The sequence below is a fragment of the Lepisma saccharinum genome, chromosome 30 (assembly GCF_977018435.1).
Source record: "Lepisma saccharinum chromosome 30, izLepSacc3.1, whole genome shotgun sequence".
Classification (NCBI taxonomy): Eukaryota; Metazoa; Arthropoda; class Insecta; order Zygentoma; family Lepismatidae; genus Lepisma; species Lepisma saccharinum.
The window spans coordinates 30,027,963-30,050,101 of NC_139258.1; the positions used below are offsets into that span (position 1 = coordinate 30,027,963).

Sequence of the window (22,139 nt, forward strand, 5' to 3'; positions counted from 1 at the left end):
AGCCTGTAATCTTTGTTCCATAGTCACAAATGTAAGTTTCCGTTTAGCACTCATTTTCCAATAGTACATGTACACACAAAACAACGCAGCGCACAGAACGGTACAATACAGATGAAAAAACAAATGCAAGCAGTAAGTCCGCACAATAGCAAGAGCTGTAGACGACTGATCTGTACAGCACAATACTTTCCAGTGCTGGCAAACAAGTGGTGACTTGTCGCCGGCAAGGCAACAGGGGCGGGCTGAACCATCCGGCAGCCAAACCAACCGAAGCCGAACTAGAGGGTGCCTATTGTATAAATATGAGCAATTCCATAGTTACAGACATAACATTTTGAAACTTCATTGTTCTTTAAACCAATGACATTAAGGATTTGACTTTACTTTTAAAGTTAGAATTGACATGCATTCTCTGTGGTTATGCAGTCTGGCAAATGTCTTGTCACCCCCTTAAGTTTCAGTGAAGTTGTGTATTTACATTTCACTCTCAATTACACAAAAATGATGGTGCTTATACTACATTGTGGATGCGTAAACATCCATTCTGGTGACAGTCAATCCATCAAATGTGTCTTGTTTATTAGAATACCTTATGCTGTATTGGATTATTATGTTATTACATAGTTATTTAGGAGTGACAAGGCATTTGGACCACCCTAACCATTTTAATACATTTCCTATAGTAACACAATACAGCTAATGTAAAGCAAGATAGTGGTAATTGATAGATAACATAATACCATTTGTAACACACTAACACAACACTGGTCACTTTGTATTATTTTTTGAAAATCTCATCAGGTAGATAGCCACGATTTTGTGTTGTACACTCATGGAGTCGGTCGACAAACAAAATTATCCATTACAGACACCAGCATTGCAGGTGGAATTGGCTTAACTTCTTTCCTAATTCTTCTCTTCAGGGTCTCTTAAGTTACAGTGGTTCTGGCCAAAGAACGGACTTGGAAATTCTATTTTTGTCTTTTCTGTTGAAAGCCATCGAGGGTCACATGCACCACTGAACCAATCGGCTTTGTCCAGTTGCCGTGGTGAGGGGGAATTCTTGTGGTATTCTGCGTTGCCAAATTTTTAGTTTTGGGTCGTTTTTGAAACCGATGGCACACGGCTAAAGCATGTCATATATGTGTGCATACTGTGGTGCGCATTATAAAACAGGGTAAAGTATCTACCACAGAAATTGGCGAACCCCTATTCAAATCTCTTGGGAAACATGCCAGAAAACAGAAACAAGAGCGATGATGATGACCTTGCAGTTCCTCTATAATAAATACGTACCTTCAAACTTCTTTCAGGTACGAGTTTCTCTTATATGCTGCAGTGAGATGATATAATCCTGTGTAGAATTATTCACTATATATTTCATTGCACTGAAATGTCACGTGCATGCATTATACCCATAAAAAGCTGAATATTGGACACAGCGAATTCTCTGTGTTTTCCTTCAGCTAGCAGTTGGTTTGACAACAGCGCGACAGCACTGGCTGCGTATTGGCTGAACTCGTGTTCCTTCTAAAAGCGTACGCCGTATAGTCATGTAAGAATGTGTATATGTTTGTGTCAACTGAGGGCAACTAGAATGGAATATCCCCAGAAGAATAAAAGTCACATTCAAAGTAACAATTAATTGTTTACATTCAATGCACATAGTTAAAATACACTTCTTACACAAGTATATAAGAATTCCATGAAACTTACAATAATAATAATAATAATAATGAAGTTTGTAATTTTTGCTAAAATTCGTTGCCAAAGTTGCTGGGACTGTCCTTGACCTGTGTTCAGAGTTGGACTGTTGTGTAGGATTTCATAGTTTCTTATAAAACATGGATTTGTCTGACACACTGGAGTAAAATTTTGATTTTGATATGCTCTGATGCCATATGGAAACTTCTGAAATCCTACACAACAGTCCAGCTTTAAACATGGATTCTGCTTAGATTTTACAAGGTAAATTTATAAATTATTAATAAAAAATTATCAGCACTGTGAAAATAATTTACTACAATGTATGAAATGGTAACCTATATTACTGGCTATCAACATTTATTTTGAACAAATTTATATACAAAGTCAACAAGTACATTTTCATTTAACACAATTTCAACTTCATGTGACTAAATTATAATACTGAAACATTAATTTATTTTTAAAAAATATCACAGTAAATCACTTAACAATTTTTATACATTAAACTTGCTTCAGAAATACATAAACAGATTTACAGAAAAGTCAATTTTTAAAGCAAATTTTGCAAATAAAAAAATCAAGAGAAAAGGAAATCAAATTTACCAATGTAATTTATATATATATATATAACATTATGTTTCCTGATGCAGGTTTTCCTCTTCCCTTTCTTTATCTCCTGATACAGTTAAATAATCGCAACAGAATAAAATATATAGTCCCTCATGTGTTTCTTTTCTACTCTACTGGACTGTATGGGGTGAAGATACCAAAATGCCAACCTCACTTTCATGTAGTATGCCCTGGACTGCATTTTGCAAAGTAGCAAGGCTCTGGCATTTGGTCTCACGGCCAGTATAAAATCAATTCTGAACTATTTTTTGGGTTCAAGTGCATTTCTCAGAAATACCATCAGAGCCACTACCTGATCTACTGACTTGCACTCCATATTCCTAGAATCAGCAGTGATTATTTGCAAAATAGAACAATGTACACATGGAGCCTTGATTTCTTTAGTGTGACTTTCATGGTTCAAAACAAGATTAACTATCCATAATCTGCTCGGTGCTGCCATTTTAAAAATTTTGAATTCACTAGGTAACTTACCTTCACTTTTCCCCCGAAAACATAAGAGGCGTTGGCACCTTTTTCTGTAGTTTTTTCAGTTGCTTACATGCCTCTGAAGTGACCGGTCCCACTTTGGCGGCACTCAGTACCATGTGCGGGAACATTTCATACCTTAAATTGCAACATGCCAGACACGAATTTGGGGGAAGTAAGAAGAATAAAACCACGGTATGTTGTTCGGAATGCAAATTATTTGTATGCAGAAACCATTGTAATACCAATATGAAATGTTCTGTCAAAATTACGATATTGAAAAGTTGCAACATTGTTCCTTTAATTTGAGTCTATGTCTTTTCCTACGTATACCTCAAAAGAGTACGAGAAACAAATTGAGATTTGAACATTTTTTAAAAAAAATTGTAAAGTTGTTTTCTACATTTGATTGTTTTTTCTGCGAATCAGTAAGATTTTGACAGAGTATTTTGAACAAATAGTTCCTTTCTAAGCCCATATAAGTTGTACGATTTCAATTCGTTTTGAAAAAAATAAGTCGAAATTTTTTGAAAAATGCTTTGACGAGTTCCTTTTTTTTTAGTGCCTTCATTATACCTAGGTATGGCAAAGTTTTAATTACTTTTAGAATAATATTTTGGGGCATTTGCTTCAAAAGTCGAAGCCTGTAATTCTATGAGACTCTTTCATTTATTTTTTACTTTTCTTTTAATAGATAATAAAAATGTCGGAAATGGACATTTTTGCGTTCATGTATATTTCGCCTGATTTGCAGTAAGTGCTAGTATAATTTGCATCAATAATTCTCGTACATAACATTGGTTTTGATGAGGCGGCACTGAGTTGTGCTGCAATGAGGATGCAGATGACGGAGGGTTAAGTGAAAGTAATGTAATGGACCTCATTTTATGTAAAAAATATGTAGTCCAAACAGAAAGCACATATACCTGAAAATATGTACCATGAAATTAATTTGTATCACTCCTAGCATTCACGATTTTTATTTGGCTACATACAAAGGAAAACATGAGTCATTACTAGAGACCGGATGTTTATGCACTAAAAACATATAAAATAGGCAGGCAAATAAGCACTTATAATTTTCAAAATAGGCAGTAAAATAGGCATTAAAATACAAATAGGCAACAAAAAGCTATGAAATTTAACTCAAAATAATGAAGATAGACATACAAAAAGAAATAGGTGTTTAAAAAATATAGAAACATACCTGTACATTCTTTATAGTTGCTTAAAATAAACGAGGGATCATTAGAGAGAGACAGCAGTCCAATATTGTACTTAATAAATCACTGCAAACAGGAGTCACGTCAGCCCAAAATTTTCCATTGTATAATGGCTACACACAATAGTCTGACAAAATAAATTGTTGGCTACTTCCAACCAGTACGCAAATTATTTAAATATACACTTTATCACTGCACACAGAGTTATTTCAGTTAAAAAATTTACACTATATATTCCACACAGCAGTTCGAACTAAGAAACTGTTTAAATGCATTTCAATTTTGTACTGTACGGTTTGGCAGTCTCTGAATAAGAAGCACTAATTGCGGTTGCACATCACAACAAGGTATTTCTTCAGGTGATCAACCGACAAGTTATGTCTGCGATCGGACAACACATTTTTTAGAATTGAAAAAGATCTTTCAACCTCCACAGATGTTACCGGAGCATACTTAAAGCACGCGAGAACATGTGGATCTAACTCAGTTTGTATATTTTCACCTTTCAGAGCTTGTTGAATTGCTCTTAATTTGTCCAAGTTTTTATTAGCTGCAATAACTCGCTAACTGTTATTTTTAAATTTCTTGCAAGCATCGGAAACTAATCCTGGGAACAGGAAATTGTATGCACCGAGTTCAGTCATGTCCCAATTATAAAGAAAATGCCTAAAATAGGCAATATCTGGCATTTATGAAATAATATAGGCAATATCGTATGAAATAGGCAAAATAGGCAAAATTAAATTGCCTTTAAATGAAGCTAATCCCTCCCCCCTGGCCTTCGCAACATTCGTTTTCATCATATCTCTAACAGGAAAGAATAGGCATTTTGCCTAACATCCGGTCTCTAGTCATTACATAAAAATCTGGGCCTTACTGATAACTTTGGTAATGCCAAGCATCTATCTCTCAGAGTGGAGTTGACCTTTACCTTATGTAACTTTCTAGCCTTCTAAAACCTTAAGATGCAGCAACAGAAGTATTATATGAAGGGAGACCCAAAATAAACCAGAATTTTGTAATAAAAAATGGTATATTTATTTTTAGGTGTTACAGATTTAATCTCCTTCAAAGTACTGTCCATTTGATGCAATGCACCGGTCTAAACGTGCTTGCCACTTTTCAAAGCAGTCCTGAAACTCTTGCAAAGTGATGCCTTTTAATGCCTCTGTCGTTTTTTACTTCAACTCTTCCACGTCCTCAAAACGTCTTCCTTTGAGGACTTCTTTCATTCAGGGGAATACAAAAGAAGTTGCATGGAGTGAAATTGGGCAAATATGGCAGGTGGATAAGCATGGGTCATGCTGTTTTTGGTTAAAAATTGTTTCACACTCAAGCCTTTGTATGCTGGAACGTTGCCATGGTGAAGCCACCACAACCCACTTTGCTAAAACTCCGGGCGTTTTCGTCTCACTGTGCCATGCAAACATTCTAGACACATCAACAAGTTTTCCAATTGTTCTGCAGTGGTCTTCCAAGATCAGTTCATGAATTCTCACACATCTGTTCAGCAGGTCGAGGGTGACCCTGAGCGAGGTTGGTCTGCAAGTGACAATTCACCAGTCCTGAAGTGGGAAAACTGCTTGTGGACTTGTTTTTCCCAGACCAGCTTCCTTGTAAGCTGTTTCAAGCATTACAACTGTTCCCCCTGCCATTCTCCCTAACAGAAAACAGAATTTCACAGCTGTTTTCCCTAACAGAAAACAGAATTTCACAGCTATTTTCCCTAACAGAAAACAGAATTTCACAGCTCTTTTCCCTAACAGAAAACAGAATTTCACAGCTCTTTTCCCTAACAGAAAACAGAATTTCACAGCTGTTTTCCCCAACAGAAAACAGAATTTCACAGCCGTACGTTGTTCAAACATTTCAGTACTACAATGGGCCTGCCCAGCAGAGAATGTTTCTGGTTCCTTTTGGGTCCCCCCTCGTATAGAAATTTTAGTGTAAATTCAGGCTAAACAAGAACTGGAACCCAGAGCAATGGCACACTATGCAACAAGACGTGGGTGCTTACACCTAATGGGACAGGGTCTCATCCATTCTGTAAAAGTTGAGAACACTTTAGTAAGATTTAAACCCCCTGATATTAATGAATTTTGAATAGTCAACATTCATATTCACAAAGATTCTAGGACTGTGGTTGGTCATACAGCAGGGAGAAGGAAGAAAACCTAAGTGGAATTAAGGACAGAAAGTAGAAGGGGAACAATATCCATCAGAGATGGTTGGTTACCAGGACAGTAAAATCATTACCAGAACAAGTTAAGAAGATTGCATAAGATAGAACAGGCTTTAGAAAGCAGGTGAAGGACATCCATGCCTAGTGGCATGAAGGGTAAGAAAAACAAGAAAAATATTATGATTAATTGATAAATTGAACCGAGAAGAGATTAACAGATAATTAAGACCATTCAGAGCATATTATACACTTTGCAAAAAGTATGCCTACACTTTCCTGCACAGAGGGGAATTTCCTTCCATGTAGCAACACTACCAAGGAGGACTCACTGAATTACTCTACACCATCAGAAAGGTTCCTCCAAACTCTGGAAAAGTATCAACTGGTACAGTTGATTGGATGTATCAGTATCATTTCAGTCCTAACTTAAATGTGTTTCGGCTAATACTATTCACACTGTTGTACTGACGCTAGTGATGTATTCTTCAGCCTTAGAGATGTATTAACTTGAAATGTCTTCATTCAATTTTTGGAAACAGCAGATCTAAAAAAAAAGGGGGGGGGACATTTTAATGTGCTGTAATCCATCAAAATTAATGAAAAAAAAGACTAAACTTTATGAGAAGTATAATGGGTTTCCATTCATGTTATGGAATTAACATACACATGAAATGTACTTACGTATCCTTATAACTGTTAAGTGGATACATACAGGGCCGGATTAAGACAAAACTGGGCCTGATGCTGCATACAGTCGATTTTTTCTGTACAACTAACTTTCAAGGTGAAAAATTTACTGCCTTTGTCTAGGCGTCTGAAATTGGGTCTCCAAATTTCATTCTAAGATTTATTTTCAGATTAATATAGCAAGAGAAAACTGTTCAGCTTTCAGAAAATTCTCGTCTGTTTTCATCTGGGCCTATTTCAGAAATGGGCCTAATGCTGCAGCATCAATAGCACCCACCTTAATCTGGCCCTGGATACATAAGTACATTTCATGTGTATATTACAAGGGTCGTTCAAGGTTGACCGGGACTTTTATTTCTGCAGAGGAAATAGGTAGCAGAAGAAACACCAAACTATGTCAGTTTTTCAAAGTATTCTCCGTGCGTGCCGAGGCACCGTTGCCATCATTCTGGCAGCTCCCGAATTCCTTTGGCGTAGAAAGAACTTGGTTGTTGTCGTAGCCACTGGAGGACATCGCTCCGCAGTGCTTCGTCTGTCGTGAATTTCTTCCCTCCCAGATGGTCTTTAAGGGGTGCAAACAAATGATAATCACAGGGTCTAAACCCGGACTGTAGGGGGGATGGGACAGAACTTCCCAGCGCATGTCGGCCAGAGTTGTTGTTGTCACATTGGCCGTGTGAGGGCGGGCATTGTCATGGAGAAGAATGACATTTCCAGACAACATCCCAGGTCTTTTCTTGCGAATGGACTTTCGTATAGCACCACTCAACAATGTGGAGTAATACTGGACATTAATAGTGCTCCCTTTGTCCAGAAAATCCACATGGATAAATCATGCTTGCAATCGTCTGAAAATCTCAGCTGGTTTCACTTTCTCCTTCACGAGAAATTTGATTACACACCGCTGCTCCACAGCCACAGACACACTGCTTGCCGCCATGTTCGCTGCAACTGCTGCACATGCGCGAAATACGTCATGCCAGGCGCTAGTTACTTGCGAAGGAATACGTTACGTCACCCGCACGTTTCATCATGATCCGCCTATTCATCGATTTTTTACGTACGAAAATCCTGGTCAACCTTGAACGACCCTTGTATAATAATGGCTTTGATGCAGAAATTTATAACCAGTTCTTCATTTATTCCCTATTTGTGTTCTGTGCATTTAATTTTGTTGTCAAGTCCACTTATACTGCAATAATTATACTCCACTTAACAGTGGATGGATTGCTTATGTAAACAAAATCAGCCTGGTCTAGAGGAATCATGTTTGGTTACGAAGTGGAAGTCATTGGTTCAAAACTGCTTCTTGACAGAAACGTTTTGAGAAGGTAAACAATACTTGACGAAATGCTTATCTACACTCCTGGAAAATTTCCATTCATATCTCCGTAATATACAAGTTAGACAGGTTTAGAGTTCCAGCATTTCCAGAAGACATTTGAATAGTAACAGACAATTAGATGCTACGTGGAAGTAGCATATATTCTGAGGTGGGTAGTTACAGATATTGAATGGGTTGTGGTTGTAATTATCATGGGACTGAGTTGAAATCTGAAAAATATTTAGATGCACAATGAAGAAACAAACAAGAACATTAACCCGTGATCGGTCGCAGGTGAGTGACACGCTCACTTTAAATTTTAATGAAGTTCCATTTTAACAGTATTTGAAATATTGGCCTGTTGTGCTCTCTAGCTGACTTTTAGAGTTTCACTAGTGACCTGATCACATTTTTATGAGATGACGTAAACGGAATTATTAGAGACCATTGTTGTGGAAATAGTGTTGTCAGTGTGAGCGCAGAGCTCACACACAACCGATTACATTATATATTTTTTTATTTACATTGTTGCATTATTTAGTCAATAGGTCTATCCTGTTTCTAGTGTTTTCGTACCTATATGTTCTTGTCGTGTTAATAGAAAATTCGAAAAGTGTCGAAGTGGTTCTATATCATATCAGATTTCTGGAGATCAGATGGAGCTACCTCAGAGGAACATGCGCTTTTTGTTAACGTCGAGACTTGTTGGCTTCGACGATGTACTATGCTGTTTGAAAACAAATAAACATTTTGAAACAAAGTAATGAATAAGAAGGATTATAGTAAACAGATCGTTACAAGTACAAAAAATAAATTTAAAAAAAATTAAAATATGGTAAAATATGTCTGAAAAGCAAGGGTGAGCGCTGCTGCACTCACCCGTGACCGATCCCAGGTTAATGACAAATACCTACAACATCCTGTTAAAGAATGAATATTGATCAAGTATAAATTCCTCATAATGGAATAAATTTTTAATAATTTTCAGTGTTGGTGACAATGGTTCTTTATTAGCATGCAATGTTAATTGGTTAATTGGACATAATCTGTCTAGTGTTTTAACTATAATACTTAATCTAACACTATGCTTCTCTTGTCTTCAGGTGAACAGATTAATTTTTGCCATTGCTAAGGATTGAACCTATAACATACTTGTAACTTTTACTACAAATCTGATGATCCAACCAACTACTCCATTGTTCCGAACCATTTTTCGCCAGAGATAGTGGAAATGGTGCAGTTTACGGAAATTCCTGGTATTGTGCAAGAAATTTTAACTCAAATTTTGCCTACATTAATAAATTTATCTCTTTGTGTTCAAATTTAATGATAATTTTCTCCAGGTGGGGTAAACCTGGTTCAGTGTGTCAAACCTCTGCATTAATTTCTCTCTTTTCAATTTGAAAATGAAGAATTGCAAATATCCTCAAATATTCTTAACGCTGTTAAATTGTAACTCATACCACACGCCACCATTTCAATAAGTACCAGAACTTGAAAAGATCAAGTTTTCGCATGTACTAACTTATTTTACTCAAGCTTTCATCACATCATGTGGCTTCTTCAGGAGTTAAGACAAGAATCAATGTGGCTGCCTAGCTGATGTGGCAAAAGCTTGAGTAAAAAAAGTTAGTGCATGCCAAAACTTAACCTTTTTAAGTTCTGAATCTTATATTTTTAATTCTACTTACAATTTCTGGTTGATTGTGTATTATATTATGGGTTTATAGTTTCTAACTTCATGGAATATGTGAGAATTAAAAATATTTCGTTTAGTAAGAGGATTTGTCTCAAAGTTGGCTAATCTCTGTTGGCTCTGAAGCGCCATGCTGCTAAATTTACAAATTCAGGACTTAGATTCTTTTCTGGACAGACAAATAAGAATTTGCAAAATGTACAAAAAATATAATCTTCTTCACAAGGGTTATTATCAGAGAACGGATTTATATGTAAATACGTATTTATGTATGAAGCTTAAATCAGTTATGTTTTGTATTATCTTTGTGCATCGTGACATGTCGACTCGAACAATTCAGTTTTTATTTTCCATATTTGTACATATATTAGGTTTTGCCTCATATTTTACATATTTTAGTTATTCTTACATATTACTCATTTCCATATTTCAGAACATTTCTCAACATGTACACCATATTCACGTAATAACTACATATCCCCATGTGACCAAAAGAGTTGAGTGAATTTCTTGCGAATAACTGACAAATTTGAAATATAATCCCATTACTTCTTGCAATATTGAACACAGTTTTAGTCAATATAAATTCATCTTAAGAGACAACAGAAGGAAATTCACGTTTCAACACTTACAACAAACTTTTGTTATTCATTGTTTTGGAAACAGAAAATGAAAACACATTTTGTGTTCCTTTACGATTAATGTCAATGTAAGCGTACTGTATTTTATGCAGCTCGTGTAGTGTCTTACATTATTAAAAAGGTAAATTTTACAATTTTAAGTCCATATTTAACTCCATACTTTGGTGAAAATAACTTATGTATTTACATATTTAGCACATTTCTGTTACGTATAAATCCATTCTCTGTTTATTATGAAGTGAATTTGCGGGCATGCTTAGCTGCAAAATATAGAAAACACATTTACCTTTTTAATTATTGCAAGTCACAAAATCTTTACTGAGGCACGATAGTTGAGCATCTTCTCAATAACAACTTCCATCAGTGAGTTTCCTTTACTGATCAGCATTCGGGGAACTGGCAATATCATCACTGATGACAAGCGAAGAATTACCAACTCCAGCCACATCATTGGAGATCACATGCAAGAATATTACTCTGCCAGCATTTTCTGCCTCTTCCAACTCGTGTGGAGCCAATTCAATGTTTCTGATTTCAAACACGCTGTTTGACTCCTCTGCATAACGCTCCTCTTCTGTCTCTGCATCATTATCTTTCTTCTTCTTTTTACTTCGAGCGGACCTCTTTCCTTTACAAATTACTTTATTATCTGATTTATTGTGGAACTTGCTATGGACCTAAAAAATACAAACAATTTTGTTCACTATTATTTCCACAATTAATGACAATAAAATAACTGCATTAACACTGAACGCACTGGAACCCAGGTTATACGTTTCTAAAGGGTGTGGCATAAAAATTGGCTTTTTTTAAATGCAACGAAACTAATATTAACTAACAAACTAACTCTCTAGCCTTCTTAAACCCAAAGGTTTATAGCTGCAGCAACGCAAGCCTTCCATCTGTCCCTATCCTGGGCAAGATTAATCCAATCTTTTCCATGATTACCGATTTTCAACACAAAACTAATATTGTTTTATTTTTTAAAAAATACAAATACAGTAGAGCGTCGATTATCCGAAGTAATTGGGGGACATGGGTGTTCGGATAATTGAACTGTACATGTTTATTTGCCAAAAAGAAGTACTGTACAGTAAATTTATTCATAAAAACAGGCATCTCTTTAAGTATTACAAAGTAACGTACAAAGGCAACTTTAGTAGGAATATATAGTATGTGGTACAGTTTATTAAACAAAAATATGTACATATTACATACGCATTTTGCATGAACAATACATACACCGACAGAAGTGTGCTGATTGTTGAAACACAGCGACTGGCGGCTTGGCCGGTCAGCAGCGCCTTATGAAGGCCCCATTAGAAGCAATGTTCCGCCAGCGGTGGCTCAGTGCGGCGACTACTGTGGGAAACTTGGTTTGGGAGTGAGGGGGATGATGGACGGTAGGGTGGGAGAGTAACAGGTGCGAGCGAGTACACAGTTCGGTTAAGCGGTCGTTTGGTTGACCGACGTTCGGATAATCGACGCTCTACTGTACATTAACTACGTCATTAAACATTGCCATTTCATCTTTGACATTTGGGCAATCAGCGACGGAAATCGTCCATAGCACGTTTCAACACCTGAAACCTGTCAGTTTCTGCTTCAATGCACTTCCCGTAGCTTCAATTGACTGATTGTTTGTTGTTTTAAGTCGACTTTATGCACAGAAAGGCTAATCGGGACTGGACCTACAGTTTAAAGTTGGATCTGAACCACTATGTGCTTGGATCCGAACCACTATATGCCTCCACTGAGTATTGAACCCTGGATCCCTTGATTACAAGGTAAAGATGCTACCACTGTGCCATTTAGGAGGATTTATAGCTTCAAAGTACTTCACCTACATCGTGATTTCATTGGCCGGTGGAATAAGATCTCACAGCAGGAAAAGTGTCACCATTTTTATAAAATACCATCACAGCTACAGCATGTTTTGCTCCACTCCAGCGATTCATGTCTGTAAATGCTGTACATTGCTGATGACTAGGGCTCGGATTTTTAAGACATATATTTTCCCAAGGGCTGGTTTTCTGTTTGTTAAGTTAGTTTAAGCACGTTTCTTGGTGTTTTGAAATCAATAACACTGTTTTTGTTGGTCATATAAATGCATATTTCTACTATATTTTCAGTTTAGGGCATATTATGGCCCAAAAGTGTGGAATAAAAGCATATTTTCATGTTCAACACACAGTACTTCCAGTGTTTAAAAATAAATTCCTGGCTTGTTTCACAAACTTATCTAAACGGCAGATTTTTTTTCAGTTTGTTTTTTACTCTGGTTGGAAAATAACCAACAGTGTATTTTTCCTGGACGTGCTTTAAAAAATAAACAGTGAAATTGTTTTTCAATCGTTCTTTTCGTTGTCCGCAATCGGCTTAAAGATTGTTAGGCTATTGTTCATTCCTTATTGTTAGCTGTTCTGCCCCTCCCCTCCCCTTCTATACACGGCAACCAGACAGCATTGGAAGTGTTCATTATTTTCAATGAGGGAGCGTATCAGTGCGAAGGAAGGGGAGAAAGGAATCCTGTCGTTTATAGTTTGAAGCTTCCAGTTCACAGTGCATCCAGAGACCATCTTTGCTCCAGGAAGTAGGGGAACGAATTTTGCAGATAACGCGTACGTTGTTATAATTTCAAGATGCCGAAAGTGAAGTGCCCAGAGAGTGTGAAATTAAAAAGTTTTGTGAGAGAGTTCGGTGAAAAGTTTTTCAGTATTGATGGCCGAATTTTATTTTGTACGAGGGAAAGTCCAAAAATAAGTTTCCCCCCAGTTTTGCCAAAGAAATCGTACAGCAATGGGGGAAACCAGACCGTGTTGGAACACAACAGACACCCATACACCAGTGGGTGAAGTACGACCGCAATCCAACAGATGGCGTGAGCGTAGTGCGTGCAAAGGAGGGGAGGTGCCTCTCAGTCGTGGCCCTACAGATATGGAGCATCTCATGCAGTTTGGAGCATCTCATGCGTCATCACCGGGAAGGAAATGAGTTTCTCTTTCGGATTGTGACGGGGGATGAAACGTGGGTCCACCATAGCACACCCGAATCGAAGGCCGCATCAATGGAGTGGAAACATCTGTCATCTCCTGTCCGGAAGAAGTTCAAGTCAACTCCCTCGGCAGGTGTAAGATGCTTCTTGCAGTTTTTTGGGATGCCCATGGTGTTTTGTTGCTGGACTTTTTGGAACAAGAAACCATCAACGCTGAACATTACTGTCACACCCTGTCCAAATTGAAGCAGGCTATTCGGCGTAGGCAGCCTGACCTTCTCACATCTGATGTGCTGTTGTTGGATGACAATGCGAAACCGCACTCGGCGAGGGCTACACAACACCATCTTGCAACCCTTGGTTGGGAGCACCTTACCCATCCGCCATACAGTCCTGATCTCGCACCGAGTGACTTCCATCTGTTTCCGGGTTTGAAGAATGCTCTCGGAGGAAGGCGCTTTGGAAGCAATGCTGCGGTGACATTTCGTGCAACACTTCTTCCACATACAGGACACTCATTTTTCCCAAGAGGGTTTCTTGAAGCTTATCAAGCGGTATGATAAATGTCTGAATGTCCAGGGTTCCTATGTGGAAAAATAAAGTAAGTATGCTATTCCTTTTCTTATTTACGTGTTTTGCTTTTCCTTCCCATCTCTGTCCACAGTCGCCAGGGGAAACTTATTTTTGCACTCTCCCTTGTAAATTGTGTTTCATATATTTTTTAAATGTCAGTCATTTTAAATTTTACATATATCCTATTTGTCATATTTTCAGTTTTTAAGGTCATATTTTGCTAATTTTAAGGGCATAAATGCATGCATATTTCAGAAATTTTTAGGTCATAAAAATCCGAACCCTACTCATGACAATAAGTGTTACGAACACCATTACAGAAACTCTCCCAATGAAAACAAAGATACCCATTTTTATGACTCACCCTTTACATTTTTACTCTTACGTACAGTGGTGTAGTGCCTATCCCCAAAATGTGTGTGTGAGAGAGTGGGGGCAAGGTGTAGGGACCCCGTAATATTCTCCATGTGCTCCAGAAAGTCAGGGGATAGTGTCGCTTATATGCAAAAATACAATTTAAGAAACAAATGTTGTGGGTCAAGCAAGCACTGAATAGAAAGACCCACTCTTATTGTTTACTGTAACTTAACATTTGCATCAACAATCAGAGTTAGATCTATGGTATGGGCTAATGGGCACCACCAATCACTACACGACTCAGTGTTTACAGGCAATCTAGTGGGTTCCCAGTAATATATCATATGATGATGTCTGCAATATAAGCATAGGCATACTGACTCAGCCAGGGGAGCCGGGGCAACTTGACATGTGGTCCCATCTGAAAAGCCAAATCATCTTAAATGTTCGCAGAATAGGAAAATATAAAAATCTCATCTCACACCATTACACACAGTTTTCATAAACTTATATAGTTTAAATTTTCTACAGTTATGAATGCAGCAGGAGGTTCAGTTGCTCAGCAGGTCTGCTTATTTATACATTTTGTTCACAAGACTAGACCATTTTAAATATATGTTTACATTCATAAAAACAAGAAAATAGAAGCAAATTACAAGCTAGACATATATCCAATTGGAATAGTACTAACAAGGATACTGATAGAGCACCGATTAATACATCTCGTCCCTACATTACAATTATTCTGAGCTATCTTAAGTTTCTACAAGTACTGGAATGAATATCAGCATTAATGCTCATAAGAGTTGAAAGCAAATAAACAATAAAGTTGTTAATTGAAACAAACATTTTTAAAAACACTAAGTTGCTGACCAAAGCAGTTTATTAAGATATAAGAACATTTAACATGTAACGTTTCAACCCTGATTCAGGGTCTTCCTCAGATGAAGAACTAAACGAAAGATTACATACACATAGCAGGGTGACTAGCCACACAAAAACAGATCATGTTGACAGTCCTTATCTTGGACGACTTCCCCAAAGGAATTAAATACAGTTGACAGTTGACTAATGGGTCTACCACACTGACAGGTGATGGACAGGTCAAGATTAGCAAGAGTGTGGAACTACTTGTTTATCATTCCCCAATCCCTCCTGCCTTTTTCGATATGGATGAATACCTCCTTCCCTGGTTTTCTTCATCAGCAACTTAGTGTTTTTAATATGGAAACAAGGCTTAATTATATTACTTTTTTTTTTGTTTTTTAATGTTCAGTATGGATTTTTTAAAAATATATATGTATTGCACATTCACAGCAAGTTTCCTCAGCATCAATACTCAGGATGATGATAAAAATTCAAGTAAAATTCCCAGTTTTCAAGGTGAACTTTCCAAAAATTCAAGGGTTCAAGCAGAGGTTTTCTCTATTTCAACCTTACGTATTACAACCTCTCAGCCCCCCCCCCCCACAAATTATTAACAATACAAAGGGTCCATGTGATTCCAATGTATCCAAAAATTCAAATTCAGTTCAATTAAAGGGTGTACATATTTAAAACATATAATAATTTAAGTGCGGAGTTAAAATTTGTCACTTCGCATACTCAGACTCGAAATACATCTACAAACACAAATGCTATGGGATATACATATCTACGAAAAATTGTTAATTCAATTGTGTAAGAATTTCAAACTCAAATTTAACTAATGAACTTCAAAATATCTTATCTTGCAATATTCTTCCATCTGCCCAAGTGGTCCCGGATTCGATACCTGGTGGAGGCACATAGTGGTTCAGATCTCACTTTAAACTGTAGGTCCAGTCTCGATTAGCCTTACTGTGCATAAAGTGGAGTTTAAACACCAAATCAATCAACCAATCTTCCATCTGCCAGATAGATTGCTCTGCAAAGTACGCTTACAAAGTAAACAGATTGAGAGAGTTCTGTTTTATTTTCCACATGGCTTTCTTTTCGTTATAAAAAAAGGACGTTAAAAACTGTACTTACGTTTGCGAGTATGTTGTTCCAATATTTCTTACTGTACGAGGGTCACTATTTATATTTTGAACCTTGGCAACACTGATTGAAGTTAGGTGCAATTTGACGTTTGCATGGAATCGTCTGGCATTATTGACCATAACGTACTTTAAATGTTTTGTCAATAGCTTCATTTGTGTTGTTTATGTTGCCTTGGAGATTGCGCGACAACAATAAAATGGAATTAACTCGTGAACATTTTCGTGCGATGATTTTTTACGATTTTCGACGTGGATTATCAAGACAAGAGTGCATCGATCAACTTATTTCCACATTTGGCGATGAAGCCCCATCCTTTGCCACTGTGAAACGCTGGTATAACGAATTTAATCGTGGCCGCCATTCGCTCACCGACGAGATTCGCGAAGGTCGTCCAAAATCAGTTGTTGTTCAAGAAAACATTGATGCTGTGCAAAACCTAATACTGCAAGATCGTCATGTGACATACTGTGAGATTGAGGCAACCATAGGCATTAGTTCCACCAGCTTATATAAAATATTACATGATCATTTAGCTGTGAGAAAGGTATGTTCTCGTTGGATCCCACACAATTTGACAAAAACTCAAAAAGACGCTCGCGTCAATTGGTGCAAACAAATGCTCAATAAATACAATTGGGGTGCTTCAAAAGACGTATATAAGATTGTAACAGGTGACGAATCATGGATATATGCATATGAGCCGGAACGTAAACAGCAGTCGACTGTATGGGTGTTTCAAGATGAACCCAATCCAACAAAAGTTGTTCGCGCTCGAAGCACATCGAAACAAATGGTCGCCTGTTTTTTCGGGAAAACTGGTCATGTGGCAACTGTGCCTTTAGAGGAACGTAGAACGGTCAACTCTGAATGGTACACAACAATTTGTTTGCCAGAGGTCTGCGTTACCCCCACACCCCCTATACGCCTTCATGGCGTGGTGCTATGCACAGGGGAACACTTTACCTTTTACCTTTAGAGGTCTTCGGTCAAATACGGAAAACAAACAAACGCCGTCGGATCATTCTTCATCAAGACAATGCCAGCTGTCACACATCTCGTCTAACAACCGACTTTATGAACAGTCAAAAAATCGAATTGATGGGTCATCCGCCGTACAGTCCTGATTTGGCACCCAATGACTTCTTCTTGTTCCCGAATGTCAAGAATAAATTGCGTGGAAAACGATTTTTGTCGGCGGAAGACACCGTTGATGCGTTCAAAAACCATATTATGGAGGTGTCTCAAGAAGATTGGAAAAACTGCTTTGACAAATGGTTTGAACGAATGCAAAAGTGTATTGACCATAAAGGAGAATACTTCGAAAAACAATAAAGCAGTTTTCAATGCCAAATTCCTGTTTTTTCATTGTTAGGCTCAAAATATAAATAGTGGCCCTCGTAGAATGACGTTTCGGAGAATAACTATCCCCTTCTTCAGGTTTGTATGAAAAAAACTACTCTACAGTTGGGTAGGAATGGCCGAACCTGCAAGTTGTATAGTGATACATGCAGGTTTTTTAGTTTTTTAACATGAGAATAGGTTTATTGTGCAAGTTTCTTTAGTGAACGACAAGCTTTTTATATACCTCTAGGGTGAGTATACAATATTTTAAATGTATCCACACCAACCCTTGTCCACAATCCTTATATTACATTTCAACGTGGTACTATGCTAAGTACCTAGTTTCTTCATACGAACCTGAAGAAGGGGATAGTTAATCTCGGAAACATCATTCTACAGTAAGAAATATTGGAACAACATACTCGCATACTTAAATACAGTTTTTAAAGTCCTTTTTTTATATCCTGGACTTGTGAGTAATACGCACCAAACCTACAAAATGCTATTTCTTTTAGTTCCTCGATAAAAATGAAAGCAAAGTAAAGTAAAGTGTTCCCCTGTGCATAGCACCACGCCATGAAGGCGTATAGGGGGTGTGGGGGTAACGCCCCACACTTTCTTGATCCGGTCGTGAGTGGGGGTGATGTGATCAGCATCACGCCCCTGACCGCCTTTACCCCCCAGGGTTTCCCCCAGGTACCCATGTTATTCGACGCTGGGTAGGTGCCGGGGTCGCTTTCACCGTTAGAAAAGTTCCCGGATTTGAACCAGCCGGGGATCGAACCCGGGACCTTGAGCATGGTAGTCAGACGCGTTACCGCGGCCACTAAAAATGAAAGCTGAACTGTGAAAAACTTCCTCGGGGCATTTATAACTATGTATTAATCCAAGGGCTTTGGATTAATAAAACTTGCAATTTTTCAAGTCTACAGAGAAAAATTCATGTAGAATTCACGCACAATTCCTGGAGCCAATAATTCATGTAGAATTCCCAGAATTCAAAGAATTCCTGGTGAGTAGCCAGCTACCCTGATACTCTTATAGAGTTGACGAGCTGTATCTTTGCAGGTGATATTGGCTACTCTGCCATTTGGGTGGTACTATGGAAGAGGAGAATGACATGCAGTGTCTAAGCCAGCCTGCAAGTCCTGCCTTGTTAGTGCAAAACCAGGTTTGATCAGGGGTTACCCGCAAGGATACAGCTTGTCAACTCTTGTAGTGCAATATAAATTGACTAACCTTCAGATTTTCCAAAGTTGAGAATTTTCTTTTACATTTTGGACATGGAATGTAATTTTCCCTCTTTCTATGAGTTGCTACATGGGCTTTCAAGTAACTATGGAGAGCAAATGCTTTCCCACATATTATGCATACATGTTCCTTTTTCCCTGTAAAACAAATAAGCAATAATAATAATAAATACAACACACAATAAATAACACTTCACAACTAGTGACTAGGGATGGCCAAATCTGGACGAAATTTTATCTGGATAACAGAAAAATTTCTATCTGGATTTCAAATATTTGAATATTGGATATATTCTCCATATTATCCAAAATGTTCAGATATCCATTGTGTGCATTATCCGGATAGTTTTATCATTTCTCCATTTTACAGGCTATCCTCCCATATTCTTTTATTCAGCATTTTCATATTTCACTGTACAAATTTTTTACAAATTCTTTATCAAATCTGTTCTAGGCAGATTTTCCGGATATTTGGAATATCTAGATATCCAAATTATCAAGACATTCAGATTATCTGGATATTTGGATTATCAAGATATCTGAATTCTCCAGATATTTGGATTATCCAGATTTTTCCATTGCATATGAAACATATATTGGATAATTTGAAATCCGGATATCTGTTACCCAGATCATGTGGGCATCCCTAGTAGTGACGTGAAAAATTTGCAAAAGATTATATTTACAACATATATAGAAATTTAAGCACAAAATGCAGGCACTTGACAGGGGACTCAAACCCAGGTCTTGGGAATACTATGCTGTTGCTCTACCAACTGAGCTACTGAACTAGTCTGTTTCAACCATTGTTTTCCATCCACTGTAAAACTGAGGAAGCAGACAGAAGATATGCTAGAGAATTGGGATGTAATCCCGGCCGAACTTGCATGTTGTGCTTAGATTTCTACATAGAACATGTCCTGTGTCGTTCAATGATGTATTCTGAACATTTGACCTGGTTTATTGGAACAATATGTTACATACAATAGGCATAAAACACCAATGCATGCATGCAAGTGAAACAAAAACAGGTCCAACAACTTCAAATTTTCTGGAAATTTATACAGTAAAACCTCATTAATTCGGACCCCGATAAGCCAGACAGGCAAAAGGCCAAAATAAAGCAGAATGCAAGGTTTTGAAATATGGCTAAGTCAACAATCGCATTCGTCATATTGCTTCGTAAAGGCTAAGAATACGTACATCCAACGTCCATGGGAAAACTTCCCAAAGAAAAGGCAGTCAACCAATGATGAAATTCTGTTTCCTGCAGACTTGTATTTAGGCCTATGCCCTTTAAATACACCATAATAAACGTGTTTTGTTGATATAAACGGAGTTTTAATGCACTTTCTATTGTTCTTTTAGGTTATTTCAGTTAATCCAGACTTTCGTTAAACCGGTCAACTTATCCCCCCCATTAGTCCAGATTAATGAGGTTTTACTGTATGTACTTATGAAAAAAGTTGGAGAATATGCCACTGGTGTGGTATGATTTGATTTGTTTTATTCTACTTTGGTTTCCTACGTCCTGTGTAGGTCACAACATAAGGTATGCACTTAAAATCCCCAAAATAAGGATCAAAAATAGAAATAAAATCTATGAACATCAAGCCCCAAAAAATCCACCTATTGTGGAGAATATGGATTAATATAATGACAGCACATGGGAGGCACATCGCACTACAATGCAAGGGGTCCCGGGTTCGAATCCCAGCCTGGGCATGGATGTTTGTGAGTGTCCATTCATCAATTTAATTATATCATCCCTCATTCCCATCTTCAAAAATTAGCCAAAAGTGGCACATAAAGTGAAGTAAAATAAAGCAAATCAATCAATCAATATAATGACAGAAGAATTTGTCTCTTGTACATTTTGTGTGATTAGCTCTCATACTCTCCAACCGACACATAAAATAAATTAAACTTACTCAGCATCAATATTTCTTATGTTGAATAACAATGCATTCATGCATACAAAATTTGCATCATGGGGCAAAATGTATGTGTAAGCAAAAATTAATATTTGCATGTTACTTATTTCACACATGCAAATCCATACTCACATATCAATCATAAACTAAGTGCATGTTTGTGTCTATGTGCACTTTGAAAATAAACACTGCAATCATCAGCCATGATTGCTAATTTTGAAAACAAATACATTCATCTTACACCAAATGCACAATAAAATATTGACCACAAGATAATAAAATAGGGATGATAAATACTGCCTCTGTCCCATAATTATAGTCCGGTATGCCAAAATGGTAACTTTTTATTTATGTTCTTTTGGATACTTGATTGGCCAATTTGTACTGATCCTTGAGTAATAACGTTGTATGACTCATTCCCGTGTTTCACTTTCTTTTTCTGTATACACCAATGTCACAGTTTGCATATCGGACAATTATTATGGGACAACAAACAAAAGTCTACCGGACAATAATTATGGGACAGAGGGAGTATAAAATAAAAACCACAGATAGCATTTATAGTAATTTTTCAAAATCAATATTTCAATTTCTACGTTATCTTGGTAATTCAATTTTAAAATTTTTAAAAGTGCAACTTTTTTTATTAAAATAAGTCTTTCTGGACTTCCCTAGTAAAAAAAAGTATTGTTTTCATAATTTGATTTCATTCAATTCTTTCTATAAAATGTTAATTCAATGTTACTTGTAAAGAAACTAATTAATCACCAGTTACTTGTTCAGTGCCACCATAACCATTAGATACAGTGCCTTAAACAGGTTATTGTGATGCTAGAACCTGGCTCCTGTAGCAGCTGGAAGTATACCGCTCACTGATGGAATTGTATATATACGTATCTCCTCAACTCAAGTGCACAGTGAATTTGGTAGCTTTTGAAGCTGAGGTTTAGTCAGGTGTTTTCTTTTTGGTAAGCACAGTGCAGAATATTGAACTAGAGCTAACTGTGGCTGTTGACATCTATGTTCAAAGACAGTAAATGAAAAGATCAGCTCATTCTATTCAGTGCTCGAATCACAGAATCCCACTTTGAACTGCTGACCAACAACAG

General features: G+C 37.3%; 1 protein-coding gene across 5 annotated transcripts in view; it reads right to left on the reverse strand.

The window, feature by feature from the left end:
- Positions 1 to 6,613: 6,613 nt before the first annotated feature.
- The window catches only part of LOC145981769 (uncharacterized), an 86,491-nt gene continuing 70,965 nt past the window's right edge, over positions 6,614 to 22,139 (reverse strand). For 3 of the 5 annotated variants that reach the window (XM_083115184.1, XM_083115185.1, XM_083115186.1), the window contains exons 13-14: positions 19,086 to 19,234; positions 10,707 to 11,235 (exon numbers count right to left, since the gene is read on the reverse strand). In XM_083115184.1, the coding sequence (XP_082971310.1) occupies positions 10,933 to 11,235; positions 19,086 to 19,234 (452 nt within the window). In that variant the 3' untranslated portion in view covers positions 10,707 to 10,932. Of the gene's footprint in view, positions 6,755 to 8,423; positions 8,949 to 10,706; positions 11,236 to 19,085; positions 19,235 to 22,139 lie in introns of those variants that run through there. The other 2 variants (XR_014440986.1, XR_014440985.1) reach the window with 2 other exon arrangements.